This window comes from Protomyctophum bolini (assembly GCF_963924005.1).
Source record: "Protomyctophum bolini genome assembly, chromosome: 13".
Classification (NCBI taxonomy): domain Eukaryota; kingdom Metazoa; phylum Chordata; class Actinopteri; order Myctophiformes; family Myctophidae; genus Protomyctophum; species Protomyctophum bolini.
The window spans coordinates 33186501-33212813 of NC_137874.1; the positions used below are offsets into that span (position 1 = coordinate 33186501).

The following is a 26313-nucleotide window of genomic DNA, read 5'->3' on the forward strand; positions in this document are numbered from 1 at the left end:
GATAGTAGGATACCAGGTGAACAATGAAACTACAGGATACCAGGTGAACAATGAGACTACAGGATACCAGGTGAACAATGACCCGAGCATGTCTAAATAACACGTTAACCGCTGCATTAATTAAGTCTGCATGGTCATCAATGCTAGCTCAGGTGGAGTCTGAAAGGTTGCGTCTTCGGATTGCGGTGAAAAGTGAATCTGTGAATCTGCAGTTCTAACTGGTGTGGAATGAGAATTATAGTGCTGTGACTGTAAGAAAGCCTATAGTTAATATTTTCTACACGTATTTCTTTTTTGTCCCCCTGAAGTGCTGCTCAAGCAGAGAAATGAAGTGGAGATCCTGGGCTACAGACACTGTTCCGAGGCCCTGCAGCGAGCAGGGGTCATCGCGGGACACACAGAATGAGGAGACAGAAACACAAAGAGCTATAGCTGGCCCCAAATTACCACTACAGGGCTCTAATGCGTCAAGTGTCCAAAATGGAACCAAATGGACTTAAAGGGGTCCTTGAAAATAAAACCTCTGAGAAACCGCTGTCCTAGTGAACTCCTCCTAATGTGGGCCATAGTGTCACGGTAAATCAGTGTCATGCATATTCCGAAGAAAACCTGGAGACAGTAATTGTGTCTCATGATCAAAATGAGAAACATTATAATGCTGTGTCAAAACAAAAAATCTAGAATTACAGCCACGGACGAGAACCAGGTCTTACCATGTCGGGGGCTTTCTGGATCTGCGTGGCCAGCTGGAGGGACCTGTTCGCCGACGTCAGCTGTTCCCGAAGAGCCTCTGCCTCTCGCTCCGCTGCCTCCGCTCGCTGTAGACACAGGAACAGCCCACCATTAGCATTAGAGGGTGTGTTGTTGTCACAGTAGCCACCATTAGCATTAGAGGGTGTGTTGTTGTCACTGTAGCCACCATTAGCATTAGAGGGTGTGTTGTTGTCACTGTAGCCACCATTAGAGGGTGTGTTGTTGTCACTGTAGCCACCATTAGCATTAGAGGGTGTGTTGTTGTCACTGTAGCCACCATTAGCATTAGAGGGTGTGTTGTTGTCACTGTAGCCACCATTAGCATTAGAGGGTGTGTTGTTGTCACTGTAGCCACCATTAGAGGGTGTGTTGTCACTGTAAAAATCATGACTTTCTGGCCTTGACCAAACAGAAGTCCTATATCTGATTGCATTAAATGACGTTAAACAACGTTAAACTCACTTCGCCACTCGATTTGCCACTCACTTTATGCATGAGCATACCCTCTATGTCATGATTCATGTCAGATCACACCACATCTACTATACATACTGAATAATAACATTACTATTAGTAATTACTAATACAGCAGGACGCCCCAGCTGTAATGGCTGCGAATCAATGTCCACTTTCCCTATTTTATATCGTCTCTGTTGTGTTCAAATCCAAAACTGTTACTTTTCAGGATTCATAGTCCAAAAAAATGTGTGTGACATGTGAAAGAAGAAGAAGGGAAGGAAGTCAATTAATTTAATAATTTAAAACCATTAATGGAATTAATAAATAAACCAGTCACCAACCGGGGCCAGCAGTGATACATTTTAACATACGATAAAAGTCTCGTTGGAATAAAAGAGAGTCATCTCAAAGAAACCCGTTTAGGTCCTTTCAGATGGGCAGCGTTGTGACCCAGGTCTGCTCAATGCAAGCGTTAAAAAAGAAAAGAAAAGAAAAGCTCAACACAATCCAGGTCTAGTCAGTTGCGTGAGCACGAAACGAGCATGTACGCGATCATTTCACGGGACTACGCCCACGTAAATACGCTTGCGTTGTCTGTAGCCCCTCAACTTCTCTGTGCGTACAAAAAATAAATAAAATGCAAGCCTATCATTGAAAATGTACAAAGAAGAGTTAGGAAAATATTGAGGAGTGACGACTCACTTATGCCTTGTTACCCACTGGTGATGCTCAAACAAGCAACCATTACAATTCAATTTTATTACATCTTTTATGGAATTATGAAAATGTAACATTTCTCGCTCCACCCGGCCATTCCGAAATGTGAAACTAATGAGGCCCCCGGTTTGGTAGAACATAATAGAATAGAGTTGTTTTTTTCCCTGATTACATTATCATCGTAATAAGAAAGCTTTATCTAAACATGTTGTAGCCTTGAGAAAACAAGATAATATTGGTAACATTATTTGTTCTTTGGATTCTCCATGTGGGTCAGCATGTTACAAATCAAAGACATCGTCTCTGTCGGGTGGAAACCTCATACCGTATGTCCAAAACTGGTACTTTTCAGGACTCAAATTCAAAAACGGCAAAAGTAGTAGATCTACAAGCTCAAAACGCGTCGCGGTTTCAAGCTTGTACATCTTCTACTTTTGATGCTTTTGTGTGACACTGACACTTTTTATGTGAGGTACTCCCATGCTTTTTGTTCTTTATGTGAGGTACTCCCATGCTTTTTGTTCTTGCTTAATGTAAATCACTCTGGATTAACCCATTCTGACCTGAGATCAGATTCATACGAGGTTTCCACGGGACACACACTGGTCTGATTAACCCATTCTGACCCGAGATCAGATTCTAAAAATGTCAGTCGTTCTTCGAATCTTTCAAAAATAGCAGACCTACAAGCTCGTATCGCGCCACTCGGTGGCGCGATATGAGCTTGTAGATCTGCTATTTTTCAATAGCTAAAGCATAACATGATGCCAACACCAAAATGGGTGCCCGGTCAGAATGGGTTAAGAGCGTCTGCTAAATGCCTAAATTGTAAATTGTATGATCAATCAAGGGCGTTAATTTACGAATAAATGCAAAAAGTTAAAACATGGAGATAAGAGGTTTGCGACAGTAGTATATAGAAGTACAAATCCGTCTTACGGCTAACTAAGGGTGTGTGATAAACAAATCGTCGTGGCCAGCGTTTATGGTTGCCTGACTGATACATCAGCCCTCGCCAACAGCTTGTACCGATAAAGTCGCTGTGGCTGGGACTGGTGCAGGGCTGATACAGCCTATACGGCTCATCAGGGCTGATACAGCCTGCAGCTCAGGGCTGATGCAGGTGCAGCAGAACACAGCTGAATGCCCCGGTGGTGATTGACAGGATACATCCAGCCAGCCCTCAGTGTAAAGCATCTTCTCAGGTGAGCTCACGCCACGTCGCCACTTTTAACAGTGAAGAATAAAGGCCTATTCATAATCATAGTCACAGTTTTGGGTGAAGAGGTGACCACCGGTTAGTAAAAACAGAGAGGTGTGTTGTGCAAGCAGTGACGACCGTGGCGTGACGTCATGTTGACGTCAGTTTTCGGCGGTCACCTCTTCACCAAAAACTGGACTGCGAATAGGCCTTATATTATAACGCTTCCCTATTTCCTTGTGTTACCGATGATACTAATTAAGGCTCTGTTCCATTCAGTGTGGAGTGGTTCTCTCACTGGTACATTTCAAGGACTTAGTCAGGGTTACAGAGCCGTACGGGCCGTTTGGAACCCAGTCAAGGACCCCAGTCTGTCAACAACACGCACAATATCAGAATGGAACAGAGCCTTCTTTAGTATCATCCGTGACCCGGGACACCTGTGAAGGAAGTAGGGAAGAGGCCCAATTCTTTCCAAAACGGTGTGTAAACGGTGTATGCTATGCATAGAGCCCATCGGATCCTCTTCAGGTGGAATGCACTTGATCAAACAGAGTCGGTAGCAGTTTTCATAGGGCTGGTGGTGAGCCCAGGTTTTGCCTGGTTTGAGCCAGATTGTAAGGAGTGCTGACTGCAACGTGCCTGTCAGTGCACAAGCCTTCAGTGTTTTTGCACACATGCACATGCACGTGTACACGCACATGCACACGCACACGCACACACACACACACACACACACACACACACACACACACACACACACACACACACACACACACACACACACACACACACACACACACACACACACACACACACACACACACTCTGGGCAGGCAGGCGCCCAGAGGACAGAATAACATGGACAGGGCTGACAAGCCCAGACTGTCTCTTTGTCATGCTCTCTGTGTGTGTGTGTGTGTGTGTGTGTGTGTGTGTGTGTGTGTGTGTGTGTGTGTGTGTGTGTGTGTGTGTGTGTGTGTGTGTGTGTGTGTGTGCGTGCGTGCGTGCGTGCGTGCATGTGTGCGTGCGTGCATGCGTGCCCAGAACCACAAACAATAATGTTGAAGATTACATTAATTCCATACGGCAGGTTATTGCATTCATAACCTGTGTCTGTACCAATTCTCCACAAGGAAATGCACATTCTGCCACTATGAAGTGGAATATGCTGGAGACGCTGCCTGTTACAGTGTGTAGCCTTTTGTATTTTTTAGTTTTATTGTATAAATGTATTAAATCTTGTTGTCTCCTTATTGTGTCTTGTCTAGGCAGTATAGGCAGGGATAATATTATGTCCAGTGTGTTCAGAATGATATTATGGATGAGATGAAGAAACGACCAGTGGGTGTTCAGACATCACATCAACTCCGTGGGTTCAAACATGTCAGTTTAATACTCTGTGAATGTGTGATAGAACACAGTAAAACCCTGGGTGTTCATTTGCCTGTTTCTCTCTCCGAGCTAGTGCACTAAATAAACATTCAGGACCTTACACTGTACACAGAATAATCGGGTCAATGTTTTACGCTGTCAGAGTTACATTGACACTCAGGACATTGCTTTGTGGGCATGCAGGCATCAGTAACATGCATCCTCTTTGCACATTGCACTGCAGCCCTTTTGGAAATACCTACTTCTGGGCCTCTTCCGACTTCCTTCACAGGTGTTACCGATTATACTAATTAAGGCTCTGTTCCATTTAGTGTACGGTGGTTCTCAAACCTTTTAATTTCAAGGAGCCCCCGTAACTAACTCTGAGGGTGCATTTTGTACACTCTCAGAGTTACACACCCACCCGTACGCATGCAGGGCCATTTGGAACCCACTCTCTCAAGGACACTTTGAGACCCCCTAGCGGAGTCAGTGTCTCCAGTGTGTTCTAACACGCACAATAAGCAGCACCCTGACTCTGTTTGACCAGAACGGAACAGAGCCTTCATTACTGTCACTGACAACACCAACCAATGTCGGAAGAGAGACCTGGTAGTAGTTATTTCCAAAATGGCTGCTGTGCATAGAGCCTATTGCTGTAGATTTCTATAGGCCGCTATACGCAGCCTTCAAATTAAGTCCTGTAGTGTTGCTGATCAGAGCAATGGTGACCGAGTTATGGCCATTTTGAAGTGTTAAACAGCAAATAGCAATGTTTGTGCCAATGTTTGGTATACTGTACATCTTGGAACAATCTCATTATCTCTATACCAGCCTTTGGGCCGATTCATACTCCTATTTTACCGCTGTTTCGGCGCTGTAATGCCGAAATGATTTTGGTTCGTCAGAAATTTTCAGTAGCACCGAAGAGCCGACTTTAGGACGGTACCCGCCCCCCCGAACCTCAAATGACGTCAAATTGTAGGCTCTACAGAGCCAAACCGACTTTTATTCGGCTCTAAAATAGGAGTATGAATCGGCCCTTTCTCCAAGTTTGTTCATGAATCAATGCTATTGAACACCCTTTACTTCCTTTAACGTGTGTTGGTTAAACAAAAATATTGAACCAATGAAAACTCACCTGATTGGCTCTTTCCAACTCTGACATCACCGTCTCAATGTCTTCAGACCTGGATATGGGGAAAAAAAAGGAGAGGAAAAGAAAGAAAGTGGTCAACATGTGATCATTATAGTATTAATGAGCAGAATGTATATATGATCTTTATACAGTCAATAAACTGTGTGAGACACATGCACGCATAAAGTACACACACACACACACACACACACACACACACATACAACAAGACGAGCCTGACACTTTGCGCACGCGCACGAGTGTGAGAGAGAATATACGTACAATACATGTACAGGAGAATATATGTGTAGAGTGTACAGATATGTTCTCCTGTCTACACTGTAGAGTGTAGACACAGTACATATAAGGATCTGAAACACAGAAGCAGCACAGATGCACACGTCTCCCTCAAGCACCTCCTCAAAGTGCGCCACGACTAATATTGTGTGATATATGAGGCATAAAGCACTGCGATGGATGTGTGTTTACATGGTAGCCCTTCAGACTTTCACCATTTTTGGCAGTGTACTGTACTGTTGCCAGGACGACGTGGAAACCTGCTATATTCATATTTCAATTTGTAAATCAATGATCTACTTCGTCATACTACAGTCAGTGACACACACAAGCAACAGTTTTTTTTGAAAACCTGAGTTCAGTGGTTCTCAAACTTTTTCATGTCAAGGACCCCAAAAATGATATGTACGTAATTGGCTAACGATCTACAAGCTCATAGCACGGCACTCTGTGCCACGCTATATGAGCTTGTAGATCTGTTATTTTACAACAGCTAAAGTTTAAAATAATGATTAAAAGGTGGTTAAACGCATGCATGCGTGCCTGCGTTCATGCGGGGGGGGGCATTTGATGAATACACGTACTAGGCATGCAATCGTAGTACGTGCAGTTTAGTCAAAGCCAATCGAGTGTCGCAGTCCCTCCCCCTTTCAGAAGGACGAGTGGCCCAGGAAATGAATCCCAATGCATTTCAAAACGTATTTATTTAAAGACCTTTTAAGCATCGTACGAAGCCAACTCTTGTCATGACAAATCATGACAACACACACAATATTTTGGACCAAACAAATAATTACAAAGAAGAAAAACAACAAAAAAAGTGTTGTAACCTGCCGTTTCTTTCTAATTCTTTGTTTGGCCCGAAAAATGTTGTGGCCACTCGTCGTTCTGAAAGGGGGAGGGACTGCGGCGCTCTACTGATCTGAATGAAGCAGGTGTCAAAGCGACTGCAAATAAATAATGTGACCAAAATAAATATGCATATGCGCGTATGTCCGCGTACGTGCGTGTGTGTGCATGTATGTGTGCGTGCATGTGTGCGTGCATGTGTCCGTGCATGTGTGCGTGCATGTGTCCGTGCATGTGTGTGTGCGTGCGTGCGTGGCTGCGTGTGCGTGGCCTGTCTCTTTGTGTATACAGTGCGTCGGTGCCCTGCTGTGTGCCGTGCTTCAGAATATAGCTGCGTTTCTCAGCGTGTCTTTGAAGGCCTGCTGTAAGCCCCATGCTGGGCCATGCCACATAGTGCTACCACGCTACATTTAATTACACATCATTTGGCTTAATGCTGCTAATGACGATAATTGGGCTCCATGTCGATGCTGCATATCTGCAGTCAGCGGGGGATTAATAGAACAATGCAGCGCAGCGAGGGGACGTCGTGGCACACGGAGGGTGGCATTGTACACATTCATGGAAATAAGAATTATTAAGGGCGTAATAATAGCGTCGCTGTTGGGCAGAAACCCCTTATATCCAATACGTATTATGTTATATTTTAGATATAGCATAATTATATAGACATAGCACTCTATAGTGTATAAGCCTTGGATAAAGGCACTATATAAATGCACCATTTACCATTTACCATTAATCTAGTATACAATATAGAGTCTGTACAATGAAACTCATAGTTTTATTTTAACTAAAATCTTTGCTACTGGGGAGGTCCCTGGAACAACATATTTTCAGATGGGGGTCAGTGGACAATTAGTTACATATACTTTTTTTGGGTCCTTGACATGAAATATTGAGCACCACTGATACAGAAACATAAGGTTTTTCAGAAAACTGTCAGGATTTTTAAGACATTTAAAAAATGTTGACGTCAGGCCTAAATGGGTTAAGAGTCTGCTAAATCCCATAATTGTTCGATTTTTCGGAAATCAATGCCCTACTTCAGTGGTTCTCAACCAGTGGTCCGGGGACCACCAGTGGTCCCTGAGGGGGTTCCAGGCAGTCCCCAGATAAATGATGGAGAGGTTGGTAACCAAATGGACCCTTATTAGACCTTGAGGACCCTCCAGAAAACGAGATTAAGGCGTTTATCCTCCATCACGTTTCAAATGAATAAACTATCGAGTGTAAAGATGAAACCAAACGTCCTGGGCCGGCTCAGCGGTCCAGGCACCTTGGCTGGTAATCCAGGATGACAGTGTGTCGCGGGTTCGAGTCCCGATCCAGACAAACTTTGCCCCCCCCCCCCCCCCATCTCTCTCCCCGTTTCCCATGTCTATTATATACTGTACAACTATCAATATAACTATATTGATATCAACTATCAGACAAACACCAAAACATGCACGCACACACACACACACACACACACACACACACACACACACACACGCACACACACACACACACGCACACACACACACACACACACACACACACACACACACACACAGTACAGTACAGCACAAAGCGCCGAACATGCTGTGAGTCTTTGTATCTGCCCGTGTGAACGCCGCACATTAGACACACACTGAATGCACGCACATAATGCACTGACTGATGCATCAGTGTTCTCTCTCTCTCGCCCTCTCTCTCTCTCTCATAATGTGGTACGTCCTCTTATGTTTGCCAGGTCACGGTTTGGAATACGTTTCTACATTTAATGGTCCATTTAGCACGTTGAATACTACTGTACTTTATATAAATATACTGCCCACCGGTTTCCAAAGCAAACCAGTGCAAGCAAACTGCACTGTGCAAACTGTACTGTGCAAAAAAGTGCACTTTGGTCAAAGTTGTGTTACTGCGGCGCTTTAATGCGTTCCTGTGAAACGCGGGGACTGATTTGAAACTAGATGGCATACTGTACTTGTACTGTACATTGACAATAAATGGAATCTCATCATCCTCTCAAAAGATCAAGATTCACGTGTGAAATTTAAACTGTGAGGTTTAGCCAACATCGACTGAAAGATTCAGATATAGTTTTGGAAGCGTTTTATGTTTTATGGCTTTGGAGAAAAGGTAAGACATTGCACGGCCTATATGTTTACGTGATATTTCATTTTAACACCAGAATGCACATTGACATCCACAGTGTCAAACGGACCTGAATTTCACTGTGTATAATTATGCTTCAGTTTGTGGTGGCATACAGCAAGGCTACACACAAACACATTGGAGTGTGTGTCCATGCGCGCGTGTGTGAGTTTGTGTATGTGTGAGTATGTGCACGAGTGTGTCTGTGTGTGTGTGTGTGCATGAGGGAGGGTTTTCATTGACACCATTCAAACAGGACGGGGGGAGAGGGGCGAAGTAGCCTCTTGAGTTTGTGTGTTTGCTGTGTGCCTTAAGGGAGTCCCAGGAGACAACAAGCACGTTCCATAAGCAGTTAAGTAGGAAGTCTTTCACATGCAAACCTCCGGGCATAAACACACGCACACGCACACGCACACGTGCACACGCACACAGGCACGCATGTTTGGTATTCATATACTTGTGAGGACATCAAATATTCTAGGATGGTGAATTTTATGAATGCCACTGTTGCCATTTTTTAAAGCCTACAGTAGGCTATATAGCTCACAACATGACACGCTGTGACTCGTTGTGAGTTCTGACTAAGTATAACTTGAGCCTGAATTTAACATTTTTATAACCATATACAAAATGTGTATTTCGCACATTCTACCAGACATTTTGCCGCACACACGCATGCAGGCATGCGCACAAGCCACACGCACATGCACACACAGACGCAGACAGCCAGTGTGAGGAGATTGCAAAATATGGACATAAAACTTCCTACAGACACATGCGAGTGCGTGAGTGTGTGTGTGTGTGTGTGTGTGTGTGTGTGTGTGTGTGTGTGTGTGTGTGTGTGTGTGTGTGTGTGCACACGCACACCGACGGAAGACGCTAATATCCTACTTCCTACGAAGCTTCCCCTCTCTGTGCTATTTGGGTGGGGCGAGAGAGAGAGAGAGAGAGATCGTTGGTGTCAGGCAGAAAGCTCTCATCTCCGTTTGTTTTGCTGTATTTTTGCTGTAAATAAACGCCCACCTTGCGCCATACTGTACACAAAAACATCAAAAATAGCAGATCTGCAAGCTCTAAACGTGGTGTGAAGCGACCGCTTTTTGAGCTTGTCGATCTGCTATACGTTGGAATTTGAATCCGAAGGTTAACAGTGTTTGGCCAGACAGACACAGACAGACACAGACAGACAGACAGACAGACACAGAGACAGACACAGAGACAGACAGACACAGACAGACAGACAGACAGACACACAGACAGACACAGAGACAGACAGACAGACACAGACAGACACAGAGACAGACAGACAGACAGACACAGAGACAGACAGACAGACAGACACAGAGACAGACGGCATGCAGGAAAACCCTTATATTTACATATTTCATCTACAGCTTGAACGTGTTTCTGTTTTGTGATTTTGTTTTCACTTCTCTCTCTCATGTATCAATACTGCGGTCACGTTCCTAATGAAAAAATAAAGTTATACCCGGAGAGTGTACGCACACACACACACATGTACGTGTGTACACGCACGCACGCACGTAAACACACACGCACATGCACACACACCTCTAGTTGTGTCACGTTTCCTGTGGTTTTCACATGACCTCCTGTAACATGACGTAACATTACACACTAACACCTCTCTCTCTCTCTCCTGCACTCTGGGCGTGCGTCTCGCTGCAGTGTAGACAGCGGTTGCCTTTCTTGTTCTGTTTTTTTCTCCTCCCACTCTCTCTCCGGCTTCCTTCATCCCACTGCTCTGTTGGATTTACTTAACCTTTCTGTGACTGCAGAGACTGCAAAATGGCCCCCAGGGCTTCGCTCTCTCTCTCTGTGTGTGTGTGTGTGTGTGTGTGTGTGTGTGTGTGTTGTGTGTGTGTGTGTGTGTGTGTGTGTGCGTTGTGTGTGTGTTGTGTGTGTTGTGTTGTGTGTGTGTGTGTGTGTGTGTTGGTGTGTGTGTGTGTGTGTGTGTGTGTGTGTGTGCGTTGTGTGTGTGTTGTGTGTGCGTGTGTGTGGAGAGATACTAGGATTCCATTCCTCAGCATGGCATTTGGCGTCACATCGCTGCTCTCTGCTTTTATTACTGTTGGTGCGTAGCGAAGCACACACACACACACACACCCACACACACACACACACACACACACACACACACACACACACACAGTCACACACACACACACACACACACACACACACAGTCTTATTGTCTTTGAATTGCATCAATTCCAAACGTATAGTCCTACAAATCTCTTCTGAATATTGTTCTCTTCAGATTGTTAATCTGTACTGTAGCCTACCTCATATCGTTTGTGGGGTTTGGTCCCCATAAACGCACGCCTTGCTTTATCATATACTACAGACAGAGTCACACTTCAGCACGTCCAGCTCAAACCTTTGAATATATATTACATATATTATTATATTATATTATGTTATATATTACAGAGTGAACATGTTAACTCAAATCTTTGCTTCTGGGGGGTCCCTAGCTGGAACAACATATGTTCAGATGGGGAGTCATATTACATATCATTTTTGGGGTCCTTGACATGAAATATTGAGCACCACTGATACAGAAACATAAGGTTTTTACAGGGATCACCCCACTGACGTGTCACAATGCCACTGCATGTTTACATGGGCTTTGGGATACATTCAGAGTGTAAACTCTTTCCCAAACCAATTTAGGATCAACATGCTTCGTTCAACAACATGACCAAACAAATCACCAAATCAATTGAAACTATTTCAAATGAATAACACACACACAACAGCTGGGAAACAAACCACGGTTGAGATATTATATTATCCACTTAAACCCTAGTATACACTATACACTGTTCTGCTTTTGCCTCTATAGCCAAATGTATTCGCCTTATTGTTGCAGAATGTTTTGCCTGTTATGATTATGCACAACGTGAACATACAACACTCGCAAAGGTAAATTCCAACGCCAAGCTGCAGGAGTTATAAACAATTTAAACAATTCAATCGAGGCCCGGGCCTCATGGTATGTTCACACGAGCAGATGCGAAAGATGCAAAGATACGCAGCATATCCGTGGCTTTGTCGCGCTGCTATCTGTGCGATCTGTGTTGTCCCGCGCGGTCGCTGACGTCACCACGCGTGCGGATGTGTGTCGGGGGAAGCGGCGTGTACATGCATGTTTCACCACGCGTGCGGATGTGTGTCGGGGGAAGCGGCGTGCACATGCATGTTTCACCACGCGTGCGGATGTGTGTCGGGGGAAGCGGCGTGTACATGCATGTTTCACCACGCGTGCGGATGTGTGTCGGGGGAAGCGGCGTGCACATGCATGTTTCACCACGCGTGCGGATGTGTGTCGGGGGAAGCGGCGTGCACATGCATGTTTCACCACGCGTGCGGATGTGTGTCGGGGGAAGCGGCGTGCACATGCATGTTTCACCACGCGTGCGGATGTGTGTCGGGGGAAGCGGCGTGCACATGCATGTTTCCCGTGCAGCTTTCACCCTGTGCCCCCAATGGCAGCGGCGAGATCTGTGAGTGGCTGAGAGGAGAGACTGACTTTACCCCAGGACAGCCTGCAGCCAGCACGCACACATGCACGCACGTCACAGTGTGTGTGTGTGTGTGTGTGTCCACGCATGTCTGGTCTTTTATTGAGTTGGGTAGTGGTTATAGTATATTTTCTTCCAAGACCTTGGGTGGGATAGAGAGAGAGAGAGAGAGAGAGAGAGAGAGAGAGAGAGAGAGAGAGAGAGAGAGAGAGAGAGAGAGAGAGAGAGAGAGAGAGAGAGAGAGAGAGAGAGAGAGAGAGAGAGAGAGAGAGAGAGAGAGAGAGAGAGAGAGAGAGAGAGAGAGAGAGAGAATTGTATTGTTCCCGTGGGGGAAATTCAGTCGCCAGAGGCGGCACAACAGTTTAAGTACACAGGGAAGTGCTGTAAGATAGTAAGAAATCCCTATAGTGTCTAAGGAAGAATGAACAGTGTAGTGTACTAAGTGTAGTAGACGACTACACAGTAACCTGAAGAATGAACAGTGTAGTGTACTAAGTGTAGTAGAGTGACGACTACACAGTAACCTGAAGAATGAACAGTGTAGTGTAGTATAGACGACTACACAGTAACCTGAAGAATGAACAGTGTAGTATAGTATAGACGACTACACAGTAACCTGAAGAATGAACAGTGTAGTGCAGTATAGACGACTACACAGTAACCTGAAGAATGAACAGTGTAGTGTAGTATAGACGACTACACAGTAACCTGAAGAATGAACAGTGTAGTGTAGTATAGACGACTACACAGTAACCTGAAGAATGAACAGTGTAGTGTAGTATAGACGACTACACAGTAACCTGAAGAATGAACAGTGTAGTGTAGTATAGACGACTACACAGTAACCTGAAGAATGAACAGTGTAGTGTAGTGTAGACGACTACACAGTAACCTGAAGAATGAACAGTATAGTGTAGTAGACGACTACACAGTAACCTGAAGAATGAACAGTGTAGTGTAGTATAGACGACTACACAGTAACCTGAAGAATGAACAGTGTAGTGTAGTATAGACGACTACACAGTAACCTGAAGAATGAACAGTGTAGTATAGTATAGACGACTACACAGTAAACTGCACTATACGTGTATGTATGCACAAACACACAGCCAGTGTCACGCTCTGGGCAGAGACAAGGCTCAACTACACACAATCACAGCAGAGTTACGACATCAAGAGAACCCACTGACACCAATGTACAGTCACAACAGTACGAGAGAGAGAGAGAGAGAGAGAGAGAGAGAGAGAGAGAGATGTACAGACAGACAAGACATGCCCTGAGGCATTTGCTGTGGGGTGGGTGTGAGGTGTGCATTCCGCGCACAGTCGCACATATTACAAACACACACACACACACACACACACACACACACACACACACACACACACACACACACACACACACTATTCTTAAAAAAGAAAACATGTGTTTGTATGTGCGACTGTGCACGGAATGCACGCCTAGAAGCAGTGACGGCTGCTCAGTATTAACAGATGTATATTTATTCAGTGCTGCGGTCGTGCATTGTAGAGGGATGTTTTTTTGTACTAACATATATATATAAAACATATAAATCCAATATTTAAAATCGACTTCATCTTGCTTATATAGGTTAATCAAATTAATTGACTGAATCGACCAATCTGATGACCTACTTAACCAACTAAGTTATTCTTTGTCGTATAAGTACACAAAGTCCAAAACGCGTCACATGGCGAAGCGTTGTGAGCTTGTAGATCTGCTATTTGAATCGTTCATTAATTGAAAACCAACACTGTTTGGTGGTTATGGTCCTACTGTAGATGGTGTTCCACGCAACATCATGAAACAAACAACGTGTGTTTGGATCAGCTGTAAATTCATGACAATTTTTATTGAACTCTGAATTTTAAAATAAATGTAGAGTTAAATTAGAGTTAAATTACTCTGAGGCAGAAGAAGCCTATACTGTCCAAGACAAGCCACACACAAACACCTACACACACACACACACACACACACACACACACACACACACACACACACACACACACACACACACACACACACACACACACACACACACACACACACACACACACACACACACACACACACACACAGTACAGACACAAACACACACATAGACAGTGTAATCTTTGCCCTTTCATTACCCCAGTGCTCATAACTCTTGGGGTAATTCCCATTTCCATTCTCGACCATTCCTTTCTGGGCAGATCTGCTTACAGCACACAGACCTTGTCGCACGCACACACTTTTATTTCTATACTTGTGAGGATGTCAACATTTAAGGATGGTGATGTTGGCCCTCACAAGTATACTATAGTAATAGAATCGTGTGTGTCTCTGTGTGTGTGTGTGTGTGTGTGTGTGTGTGTGTGTGTGTGTGTGTGTGTGTGTGTGTGTGCACGCGCATCAGGGCGTCGAGTGCCAGTGTGTTATTGGAGGGCTGATGTTATGATTATGGAAAGAACTGCAGGAGAGAGGAGGAGGAGGGGAGATCACATTTTCCATACGTTTTCATTGCAATTAAGGCCATGTCTTCAACCACATGGGGTGTTCCTCTAATCAGACACAGAGCCTTCCCTTTGAACAACACACAGCACACACACAGCTCAAATCGCAGAGACAGAGCCTTTACGAGCTTCTTGTTCGTGCGTGCGTTATAGAGAGTATGCACATGCATGATTTTCCCATCAGGACACGCCCCCCTCATCTAGACTGAGTGGCAAAACATTGAGCAGCATGTTGGAGTGTTGGAGTTTGGAAGCGCTCGTTGGAAATCACTCAACCGTTCTACGTACCACCTGTTTCTAAATGTCACATAATGCAGGAGGCAGCAAAATGTCGTGTTATTGAAAACAAGCACTTCCAAACTCTGACACAAAAATAATCAAATGCAGGGCATTTCTTGACAGAAAGTATACGTAGCTCATAACGTTCCTATGGTGGATTTTTATGAAACAAAAACTTTGCAAGATAGAAAGAGGATAATTCAAGCTTTTCGTACAGCTGCAATGTTGGTGAGTTTAACATTGTTTAATGCAATCAGACAGGACTTTTCTGTTTGGATGAATGGACTGTCGAGGCCAGAAAGTAGTTTTTTGCCACTCAGTGGGCGTTCCCGCATAACTTCCAGGTACGGTGATGTCACCTCTATTGTACTCCCCAGGGGGCCACGTGGGAAGAGATACTCACTTTGTTGTGGTGTCGTTGTCAGACTCACTCTTCAGGGCCTGGAGCTCCGTCTGTGCTTCAAGTGCTGCAAGACAAAAAACATTAATTTAGAACACTGTACTGTCAGCCTCCATACAGTCCATTCATTTAGAACACTGTACTGTTAGCCTCCATACAGTCCATTCATTTACAACACTGTACTGTTAGCATACGGTTCAGTCTGTGTGTGCAGGTGCCACTGAAACATTCTGGACTAAACCGGACCTGTGTTGTCTCTGTGCTTGGGCCACTTTTTTCTGGCTATACTGTGAGTTTGTAGAGCAGATATTTCTGTCAAACGCTGTCCTTGGTTGGTGTCCTTATTTTGGGCATGTCATTATAGGCGAAAATGTCTGAACGAAATGTTCAAATACGGTTTAAAATTCAAGGGGGCTTTATTGGCATGGGAAAACAAAGGCTTACGTTGCCAAAGCAAGCATGAAACAAACAAATTATAATATAAGCAAAAATAAGATAAAGGGGAACACAGAGATGTATAAACAAACCTGTGCATTTGCTATTAGGAGCAATTTATATAGTTTACAGTTTTATATGTAAGCAGGGATCATTTGGTATAAAGTGGTGGTTCTCCAACATTTTTGTGTCAGGGACCCCCAAACTGATATGCATTTGGGACCCCCAAACTGATATGCATTTGGGACCCCCAAACTGATATGTATTTGGGACCCCCAAACTGATATGCATTTGGGACCCCCAAACTGATATGTATTTGGCCGCGGATCCCCCCAACCAGATCTAAAACCTCATAGTGCGCCACCGAGTGCCGCACTACGAGCTTGTAGGTCTGCTTTTTCAGAAAACTGTAATTTTTTCTGTCAGGCCTAAAAATATATATATTTTTTTACAGCGGCTATTGCTAGGCAACGCCTTCGCCTTGCTCAGCCCGTCCCGGACCCGTTTTGCTGCGTGCGCAGCCATTCACTTCCTGGTTTGCGGGCCGACAAACATCCTTATTGTTCCTTGATGTTCTGACTTCATCCTGCACCTCGGTTAGAATATTAACGCTTCTAAAGAGAGATCACTTTTACGACCTCCCGGTTTGGAGGGGAAATGAAAGGCAGGGGTTTTCAAAGTAAAATCTCCCTCATCTGCGTGGCACTCTAATGAGCATCGCGCACCTGTCACAGACATGCACGGAGCAAGTTCAGGAAACCTCCGTGCAGTCGCTGCCGGCCGTCAATTGGTCCGCCTCAGCATCACGCTCTCATCCACATGATTCACTCAGCCAATCACACACTCACTCACTCCATGTTCATACCGGCTACATAAACTGGAAGGTTTGCACTTTGCTGCTGTATACAACCTTGCTGCTCACCCTCCTCCACCCCAGCTGCCACCTGTCGTTTTGGATCAACTGTTTAGGTACGGGGGGTTTGGGGTCCCTATGGTCGGGACTGATGCGCTTGATCCGAGTACCTAAAAAGCAGATCCAATTCATCGCCAAACCATAACCATCTATTCCCTCCATTCTTGAGTTGTCCTGACTGAAGTGTCTTTATTAAAAAATAATCCCTGGCACCCAAATTGTACAGGGGGTACTCAATAAATGCACGTAAGTACAGCTACTCAAGTATGTATTTGGTTACTGTCCAACGCTGGCAGGGAGTTGTTACATCTATGGACTATAGCAAAGGCTTTCTGAATGATCAGCTATGGCTATGAGGCTGCCGGGCTGGGATGATGCCACCACATGTAGGCTTCTCTTCCAGTACAGTCAGGAGACAGTGACAGGACATGAGCAGCGCCCTGCACTTTATGCAAGGTGACAGCGCCCTGTCAGCCCGCATGACGCTGCCTGCAAGAACTAGCAACACCTGATATAACATCCAATGGATCACACGTGCACACGCACACACACACGCACGCACGTACGTACGTGAGTGAGAGTGTGTGTGTGTGTGTGTGTGTGTGTGAGAGAGAGAGGAGAGAGCTGACAACGACACTTGCCAGAGAGAGTGTGTGTGTGTGCGTGTGTGTGTGTGTGCGCGTGCGTGCGTGCATGCAGGGAGCTGACAACTCCACTTGCCAATGGCGTACAGCCGTACACCATACAGAACAGAACAGAGCAGAACAGAACAGAACAGAACAGAACAGAACAGAACAGAACAGAGCAGAGCAGAGCAGAACAGAACAGAACAGAACAGAGCAGAGCAGAACAGAACAGAACAGAACAGAGCAGAGCAGAGCAGAACAGAACAGAACAGAACAGAACAGAGCAGAGCAGAACAGAACAGAGCAGAGCAGAACAGAACAGAACAGAACAGAACAGAACAGAACAGAGCAGAACAGAGCAGAACAGAACAGAACAGAACAGAACAGAACAGAACAGAACAGAATAGAGCCGTGCTGCTATATGGTATATGCATCCATCATGAAGCTAGCTGACACTACAGACACACAGTATGCCCTAGTGTAGTTATAGGCCCTGCTGATCATTATCTGTTCAATTCCACCAGCTGATCTACTAGAGCAGTAGACACACTATGGTTGGTTGTCCTCGTACAGACGTACGGTACATCTGAAGCCCAACACACACCGGCTCCGTCCGCCGCAGCGCGACGCGTTGCCGCGCGGCGACGCCTGGAAAATAGAACTGGTTCTATCGGCGTGCCAGGCGAGGCGCCAGCGCGCGTCGGACGCCGCCGGTGTGCGATAGGTTCATTGAAAATAATGGAGGCGGCTGTTTTGACGCGCGGCGGTCGCAGACGGTGTGTGATGGGCTACAGTGTGCTCTCAGTGTCACTCTATCGCTATGTCTCTCTGCATGCCGGTAAGAACACCTTCCTCTCTTGCAATTTGTCCACCCCGCAGGTTATTTCGTTTGAGATTGAACGGTACCTTTTTTTTTGTTTTACAGTATGCCGATTGATTCCTCCCCACCACGCACATGTCGTGTGTCATCAGTGCCGTTATAGTGTCCTATACCGAATCACCTGCCAGCGAGGAGCCCCCACCGGGAGGACGTGGAGCATTGCCCCCCCCCCCCCCCCACTACCCAACGCTCGGCCTGCTGACAAACTAAGCTCACAACTATACTGAGTTTCAACGGTGTGCCCGTTGTGCTCCTAGTTGGAGAGCCATCAGTGAGTCATTGGACGTGTACGGCACCATGCAGGGCGCAGAGGGTTTGACACAAGCGAGCACTGACAACACCGGGACAGCCATGCGCTCTTTTTTTGCCGTTGAAAACCCAGCGGTGTATATCTCGACATGAGGCAGGCGACTCGTACTTCAAAACATGTCTACGGTACATGAGCCAAATTTAGATATGTCCTGTTAGGGCTCCATCCATCGTCGCAACCCGGCTGTACAGTATTTGGCATATCCGTACGCGCAGTAGAGTCATGCTGTCAACATGTCCATACACGATAAATATACTCTAACAGTCCAGACGGATAGTGCAATAAGGGCTCCCAAACTTTTCAGGCCTCCCCAAAAATAATCGCATTTTAACTGGGGACCCCCCAAAATAATCCTATTTGAACTGGGGACCCCCCAAAATAATCCTGTTTGAACTGGGGACCCCCCAAAATAATCCTATTTGAACTGGGGAACCCCCAAAATAATGCTAGTTGAACTGGGGACCCCCCAAAATAATCCTATTTGAACTGGACTCTAACAAACACTTTATGTTAAACGTCATGCATTATATTCTCCTCTGTGAACCTGCCACTGACTACTTCTGCTCTCCTCTGCAGTGCTTCCAGCAATCCTCTGTGGAGCAGCCTTACTGTTCTATTTCGTCCCTGCTGACCGCCAGAGGCGGTGCTTTAAGCACTGAATACGTCCCTTCGCGCATGCGCAGTCGAGTATTTATACCAACAATGTCAATTTTGACCCCGTGATGACCCCCGGAGTAGTCTATAACTTCCGGCAGTCACCTGGGGCTCAGTCCCTAATTTCTTCTCGCTGCGCAAGTTGTACACAGTACAGAGTTCTACAGCAGAATTGAACTGCATTGTTACAGAACTATTGAGTTGCTGGTAGTCCCGTGACCATTATTGGTCGGAGTAGCGACGCGCGTTCGCCCTCCAGGAACTGCGACTCTTATCATCTTATCATCTTATATCTTCTTTTCCCCGTGGGAACGAACTAAAGGTAAGCAAACAACCCCTGTGCGCATAGGCTGCGTGCGCGCTGCTTCCCTGCCACACACACGGTTGCGTGCTACGATCGGTGACCTGATAGCGTCCCGTTCAGCACTGGTTAAAGCTGAACGGATAAGTTCGGGTCTCTTTGCCAGCTTACACTGTTTGATTCCCATGCATGCATTTAATTGAATTGTATGCTATGCGGTAGTGCTAGTGACGGCAAGCGTAGCGCTGCCCGCTCCCAGCACGTTAGCCGACATTGCTAATTTGCTATTGTTTATTGTTTAGTTTTCTGTTTAGCCCGTGTCTGCGACGCGGCACGCCGCAGCACGGTGCAACTCGAGTAACACTCATTCTGTGTACTGTAGTGTACTTATTTAATGATACTATTAAGCTTATAGTTTAAGTTTGGCGTTACTTCAGTAACCCCGGATATGTGAATTAGCTTGACTGATTTGGTCGTCACTGTTTTCAAGAGTGTACTTTAATTTCGGCATAGAGTCACTGCCTCTTTATAGGTTGTTGTTTGTCAAATTAGATATATGTAACTATACGTTGTATTGTTATTATTATTATATACTAATTAATAATATAATATTAATAGTATATATTAATATAATAATAATTATATATTATATATATTATATTATTATTATATACTGTATGTAATTATATATTATATATATTGTATTATTATTATATACTATATATAATTATATATTATATATACTGTTCTATCGCTGTTAAAGCACCCCTTAGCCGGCATAGGTGGCGTGCGCGCCCCCTTCCTCCAGCTAAGCGGCCTTTAGCACAGCCAACAGTAGCCTCTGCTGGCACAGGCAGCGTCTGCGCTCCCTCCCTCCAGCATACGGCTCCACCTCTAGCAACCACTAGCGTCCGCGCTCTGGGCTACATCTGTGGGTTACCGATGGACGAACCCTGCCACCACCTGTGCACCTCCTGTCAGGCTCCTCTGCGGCCAGAGGATGGGCATGACCTCTGCCCTGGGTGTCTTGGCCCCCAACATCTGAGGGAGGCACTCGGCGACAACCCATGCATGAACTGCACCATCATGCCCCGGGAGGTGAGGATAGCCAGGTTGGCACAGGTGGAGAAGGTGGACGGTGAGCTTCCCCCATTGGGCATGCTAACCCAACGACAGACCAGGGCTTCCAAGCGTCGATCCACCACACCTGCTACCTCGACCCCTGCTTCCAAGAGAAGGGCGGGGCCTGACCATAGGCTATCATCTAAGGTCGACCAGATGTCTGCCGACCTGGCCCTAATGAGGGCCATGTTCATGGCCCGTCAGCCCGAGATCCAGCCGGAGGACGTAGAACCACCTACTCCGCCGATGCCGCACCTGATCCCTGAGGGTCAGGACCCGGACACACTGTCCCTGGCGGCCTCAGCCACCCACTTCCACGACTATGACGAAAGTGAGGCGGATGGGGCAGAGGCGGCTTCCGAGGCCTCTGAGCAGGGCTCGTACTCATCAGCCCAGACCGGTCTGACTGAGACGGCTGGCGGCTCCATGAGGGCCGCCCTGTACATGGCTCTTGATCATCAGGGCCTGGCTGGACCGCAGCAGGCGGAGTCAGCCCCGTCAAGCCGTTTCTTCAAGAACAAGCCAGCCCCCTCTAGCTTTACCGTTCCTCACTCAGAGGACTTCCTGAAGGAGCTACACACTTGCTGGAGAGACTCGAAGGCTTGCTCTCGTCTCTCTGCCGATGGGCGTATGCTCGCGGCCATGGACAACCCGGAAGGAGTCGGCCTGCAGCGCATGCCGGCTGTGGAGCCCTGCATCGCTTCCTTAGTTGTCGACCCCGACGAGGCGCTACGGCAGGACACCAGGTGCCCCCGACCCCAGTGCAGGACCACCGATGACCTCCTCATAAGGGCTTATGATGCAGGAGCCCGTGCCGGGAGGATCTCCAACTCCCTGTCACACCTCATGCTCGCCCTCTCTGCATCTCTGCAGGCGAACAACGCGAGCGCAGAGCCCGCAGACGCCAACACCCTCTGCGACGCATCACTGGAGGCATTCGGCCTCATGTCAAGAGAGCTGGGACGGATGATGTCCACTCTCGTTCAGGCGCGGCGCCAAGTCTGGCTCTCTCAGGCCAACCTGACTGAGAAGACCAGGGCAACCCTGCGCGGTCTTCCAGTGGTGCCGGGAGCGATATTCGGCCCAGCTGCGAGGGAAGCGCTGGACCGCACAATCCGGGCCAGGGCGGACAAGGAGCAGCTGTCAAGCCTGAGGCGACAGCGCATGCCTCCCCCAGAGGGACCTCCCAACAGGAGCAGAGGCCCCTCGGCCGCCACCCGAGCTCGCCTGCCACAGGCCCCCACTTGGGGCCAGCGCACTTCCCAGCGGACTGAACAGAGGCAGGGCCATAACCCTGGCCGGCCCTCTACTAGGCAGTTTCGTGCCCCGGGCCCTGGGGGACCCCCCCCCAGGGCCCCTAGGGGCCGGGGGGGCAGACGCTGAGACCACGCGGCCGGCCGTCGGATACTTTACACCTCAGCAGCTCAGGTACTGGGCTGCTCAAGCTTCGGACACGTGGGTGATTGCCACCTTAACCCACGGGTACAAGCTTCAGTTCCGACGCCGGCCCCCCACAGCCGGCCGGGTCAGAATGACCACTATAGCCGACCCGGCAAAGGCCCTTGCCCTAGACCAGGAGCTGTCCATCCTCCTGGCCAAGGGCGCCATCGAAGCAGTAGACCCCCGGGAGCACCCCAGGGGGTTCTACTCCACATACTTCCTAGTGCCAAAGAAGACAGGCGGTTTTCGCCCCGTCTTAGACCTGAGGGTGCTAAACAAATACATGAAGGTCATTCCGTTCCACATGTTGACCTCAAGGGACGTCCTGCAATCCATCGCCCACAGGGAATGGTTCACATCAGTGGACCTAAAGGACGCATATTTTCATGTCCCCATTGCTCGGCAACACCGCCAGTTCCTGCGGTTTGCCTATCGAGGCCGCCACTGGCAGTTCAGAGTTCTGCCGTTCGGACTCTCCCTCTCTCCGAGAGTATTCACGAGGTGTGTGGCAGCGGCGCTGGCGCCTCTCCAATCGCAGGGCGTCAAGATCCTGCCATACCTCGACGACTGGCTGATCTGTGCGCCATCCCAGGCGCTGGTAGCCGAGGACACAGCACGTCTCCTGTCCCATGCAGCCCGGCTGGGGTTAAAGGTAAATGTGGAAAAAAGTTGCCTGATCCCATCCCAAACCACAACATTTATTGGTCTGGCGTTACACACCAGAACGATGAAAGCCTGTCCGTCCTCACGCCGGGTGGACGACATTATGAAGTTTCTTCCCATGTTCCGGAGAGGCAGTCGGCTGTCGCTCATCACATTCCTCCGCCTCTTGGGCAAACTGACGTCCGTGGCGGCCGTTGTCCCCCTGGGTTTGCTGCGACTGCGCCCCATGCAGAGGTGGCTGAACAGTTTTCAGTTGGACGCCGAGCGACACAGACACAAAAAGATAACCGTGTCACAACAGTGTCTACTCGCCCTAGCCCCATGGAGAGACAGGGCTTACCTGTCGAGGGGGGTCCCTATGGGGTCCATTCCCTCTCGCAGGGAGATCGTCACCACCGACGCTTGCCCCCTGGGCTGGGGTGCGGTGTGGCAGAGCAGGACAGCTCGCAACCAGTGGTCGGCGGAAGATCGCCGAGACCACATAAACGTGCTGGAGCTACGTGCGGTGCACATGGCTCTACAACGCTTCCTGCCATACTTGAGAGGCAGGCACATACTCGTACGGTCAGACAACACCTCAACCGTATTCCACATCAACCACCAGGGCGGAACCAAGTCTGCACGACTACTAGAGGTGTCCACAGACCTGCTGACGTGGGCGGCCCCCCGTCTCACCAGCCTACGGGCGGTGCACATACCAGGGGAGCGGAACCACCTCGCAGACTTCCTCTCCCGCCAGAAGCCCCCGTCAGGGGAATGGCGCCTCCATCCAGAGGTGGTGCACACCATCTGGGCCCGCTTCGGGAGAGCACAGGTGGACCTATTCGCTTCAGGGGAGTCAACCCACTGCCCTCGCTGGTTTTCCCTAGCGGAAACCATCAGTCCTCTAGGCCTGGACGCACTGGCGCACCCCTGGCCACAGGAGCTGCTCTATGCATTTCCACCACTTCCTCTGGTACGTTCAGTTCTCCAGAGGGTCGTTCAGGAGGGTCACACCATCCTGCTGGTGGCCCCTTTCTGGCCAGGGAGGACATGGTTCCCCCTGCTCCACAGCCTCTGTCACGGAACGCCTTGGCGCCTCCCCGACAGGAGGGACCTACTGTCACAGCTGGGAGGCCGGATCTGGCACCCATGCCCACAACGCCTCCAGCTGTGCGTCTGGCCGCTCAGGGGCCGGAGCCACTGCTGAGCAGCCCGGTGAGATACACCATACTGAACGCCAGAGCGCCGTCCACCAGGCTACAGTATGACAACAGGTGGAAGCTGTTTTCCAGCTGGTGTAGGGATCTGGGCGAAGACCCAGTACACTGCCCTGTACCCAAAATCCTGGAGTTCCTACAATCTCTACTAGGTAAGGGCCGGTCCCCCTCTACCTTGAAGGTTTACGTGGCAGCAATTTCCTGCCGCCATGTGGCAATTAACGACCGCACAGTAGGGAGCCACAACCTGGTGTCCCTCTTCCTGAGAGGGGCTCGGAGGTTGCATCCCCCGAGAGCTCCGAGGGCTCCGTTATGGGACCTTAACCGGGTACTGGACGCCCTGTGCGGGCCTCCCTTCGAACCCTTGGCACAGGCCGAGCTGAAGTGGGCGTCATACAAGACATCCCTTCTCCTGGCCATTACATCGGCAAAGCGCGTCAGTGAACTGCACGCTCTGTCAGTCAGTGAAACATGTCTGAGGTGGAACGCAGACGGCTCGGGGGTCACGCTGTGGCCAAACATAGCATTCCTCCCGAAGGTGCTGTCGCAGGCTCACCTCAACCAGCCTATCAGGCTGGCTCGATTTAACCCCCCACCTGGAGAGGGGACAGACAAACTGGAGCTGTTGTGCCCAGTCCGGGCTCTGAGAGCCTACATTGAAGCTACTGCACGCATCAGGCGGGCAGAGCAGCTATTCCTTTGCCATAGTGGTGTGAACAAAGGCGGCGCTCTCTCCAAGCAGCGCCTGTCCCACTGGATTGTAGACACAATCAGCCACGCCTATGAGGTAAGTAACCTCCCCGTACCATCAGGTGTACGGTGCCACTCTACAAGGAGCATTTCCACATCGTGGGCTGCCATGAGAGGGGTGCCCTTGGAGGACATTTGTGCCGCCGCCTCATGGGCTTCGGCAGGCACTTTCTCAAGATTTTACAGGGTGAACGTGGCCACTCCCCACCCATTGGACGTGGTCCTCTTCCCCGAATCCTCCGGTTCTACCCTTTGAGGTTTGTAATCAGGATTCCTCGTGACTTGTCTGGTATAAGTCATTCAGTGCTTAAAGCACCGCCTCTGGCGGTCAGCAGGGACGAAATAGAACGATAGTTACGTATGTAACTACGGTTCTATGAGTCCTGAATGACCGCCAGAGGCACTCTTGTCACTCAGAATCCTCGTGTTCTCGCGAGAAGATTCTGTAGGGACTGAGCCCCAGGTGACTGCCGGAAGTTATAGACTACTCCGGGGGTCATCACGGGGTCAAAATTGACATTGTTGGTATAAATACTCGACTGCGCATGCGCGAAGGGACGTATTCAGTGCTTAAAGCACCGCCTCTGGCGGTCATTCAGGACTCATAGAACCGTAGTTACATACGTAACTATCGCTTTATTCCCTCCGTGTTTGTGAATATAAATCCGCCCGGTGGACTTTAACTCTCCTTTGCCTCTCCTTGCTGTGCTTTTGGGTCACACCACACTAGAGTCATAACAAAAAGTCCATACTTTTGAATTACTCCCTTTGAATGAAAACGTGATGCGTTTCATTCACCTGTTTGATTCCCATACATAGTTGCACGTTTCTCCAAACACAGCTGATTTTGATTACAGAACATCCAGACAGCGTATTATTAATTTAAACTTAATCAGCACGCTAAAATATGTATCTGAAAACATTATAGGTTGTAAATGAGACAAGTAGTATAGCCAACATGCTGAGCTTGCCGTCTGTCTCTCGCTTGTAAACAAACAGGCTCTGTGCGTCGCCTGAAGGGATGCGACACTCTGATTGGTTCAGAAACACACAGGCTTCCGTTTCAGACTGAAACTTGATGAAAATGAGCAAAACCAGCAATTGCAACCCGACTTTATCATAGGTTAATCATCCGGGGACCCCCCTGAATAGTTTGTGATACAGTACAGTACATACCTGTGTTACAGTACAACTGTAGGGCTTGGGTTTTGGTGTCTGCCTCCAACAGGTTCGACACGGACGAGTCCTGTCTCTCTCTGGGCTCACTGTCAACAGAGAGAAAACACAGCTTAGTGTTAGATAAAAAGCCATACTTAATGAAGCTCTATTACACGAGATAGTGT

General features: G+C 47.9%; 1 protein-coding gene across 1 annotated transcript in view; it reads right to left on the bottom strand.

Annotated features, from left to right (window-relative positions):
- The window catches only part of cux1a (cut-like homeobox 1a), a 252591-nt gene that overhangs the window by 60101 nt on the left and 166177 nt on the right, over positions 1-26313 (bottom strand). The window contains 4 exon segments of the mRNA XM_080780448.1: positions 714-818; positions 5646-5694; positions 15681-15744; positions 26147-26235. Coding sequence (XP_080636574.1) covers positions 714-818; positions 5646-5694; positions 15681-15744; positions 26147-26235 — 307 coding nt within the window.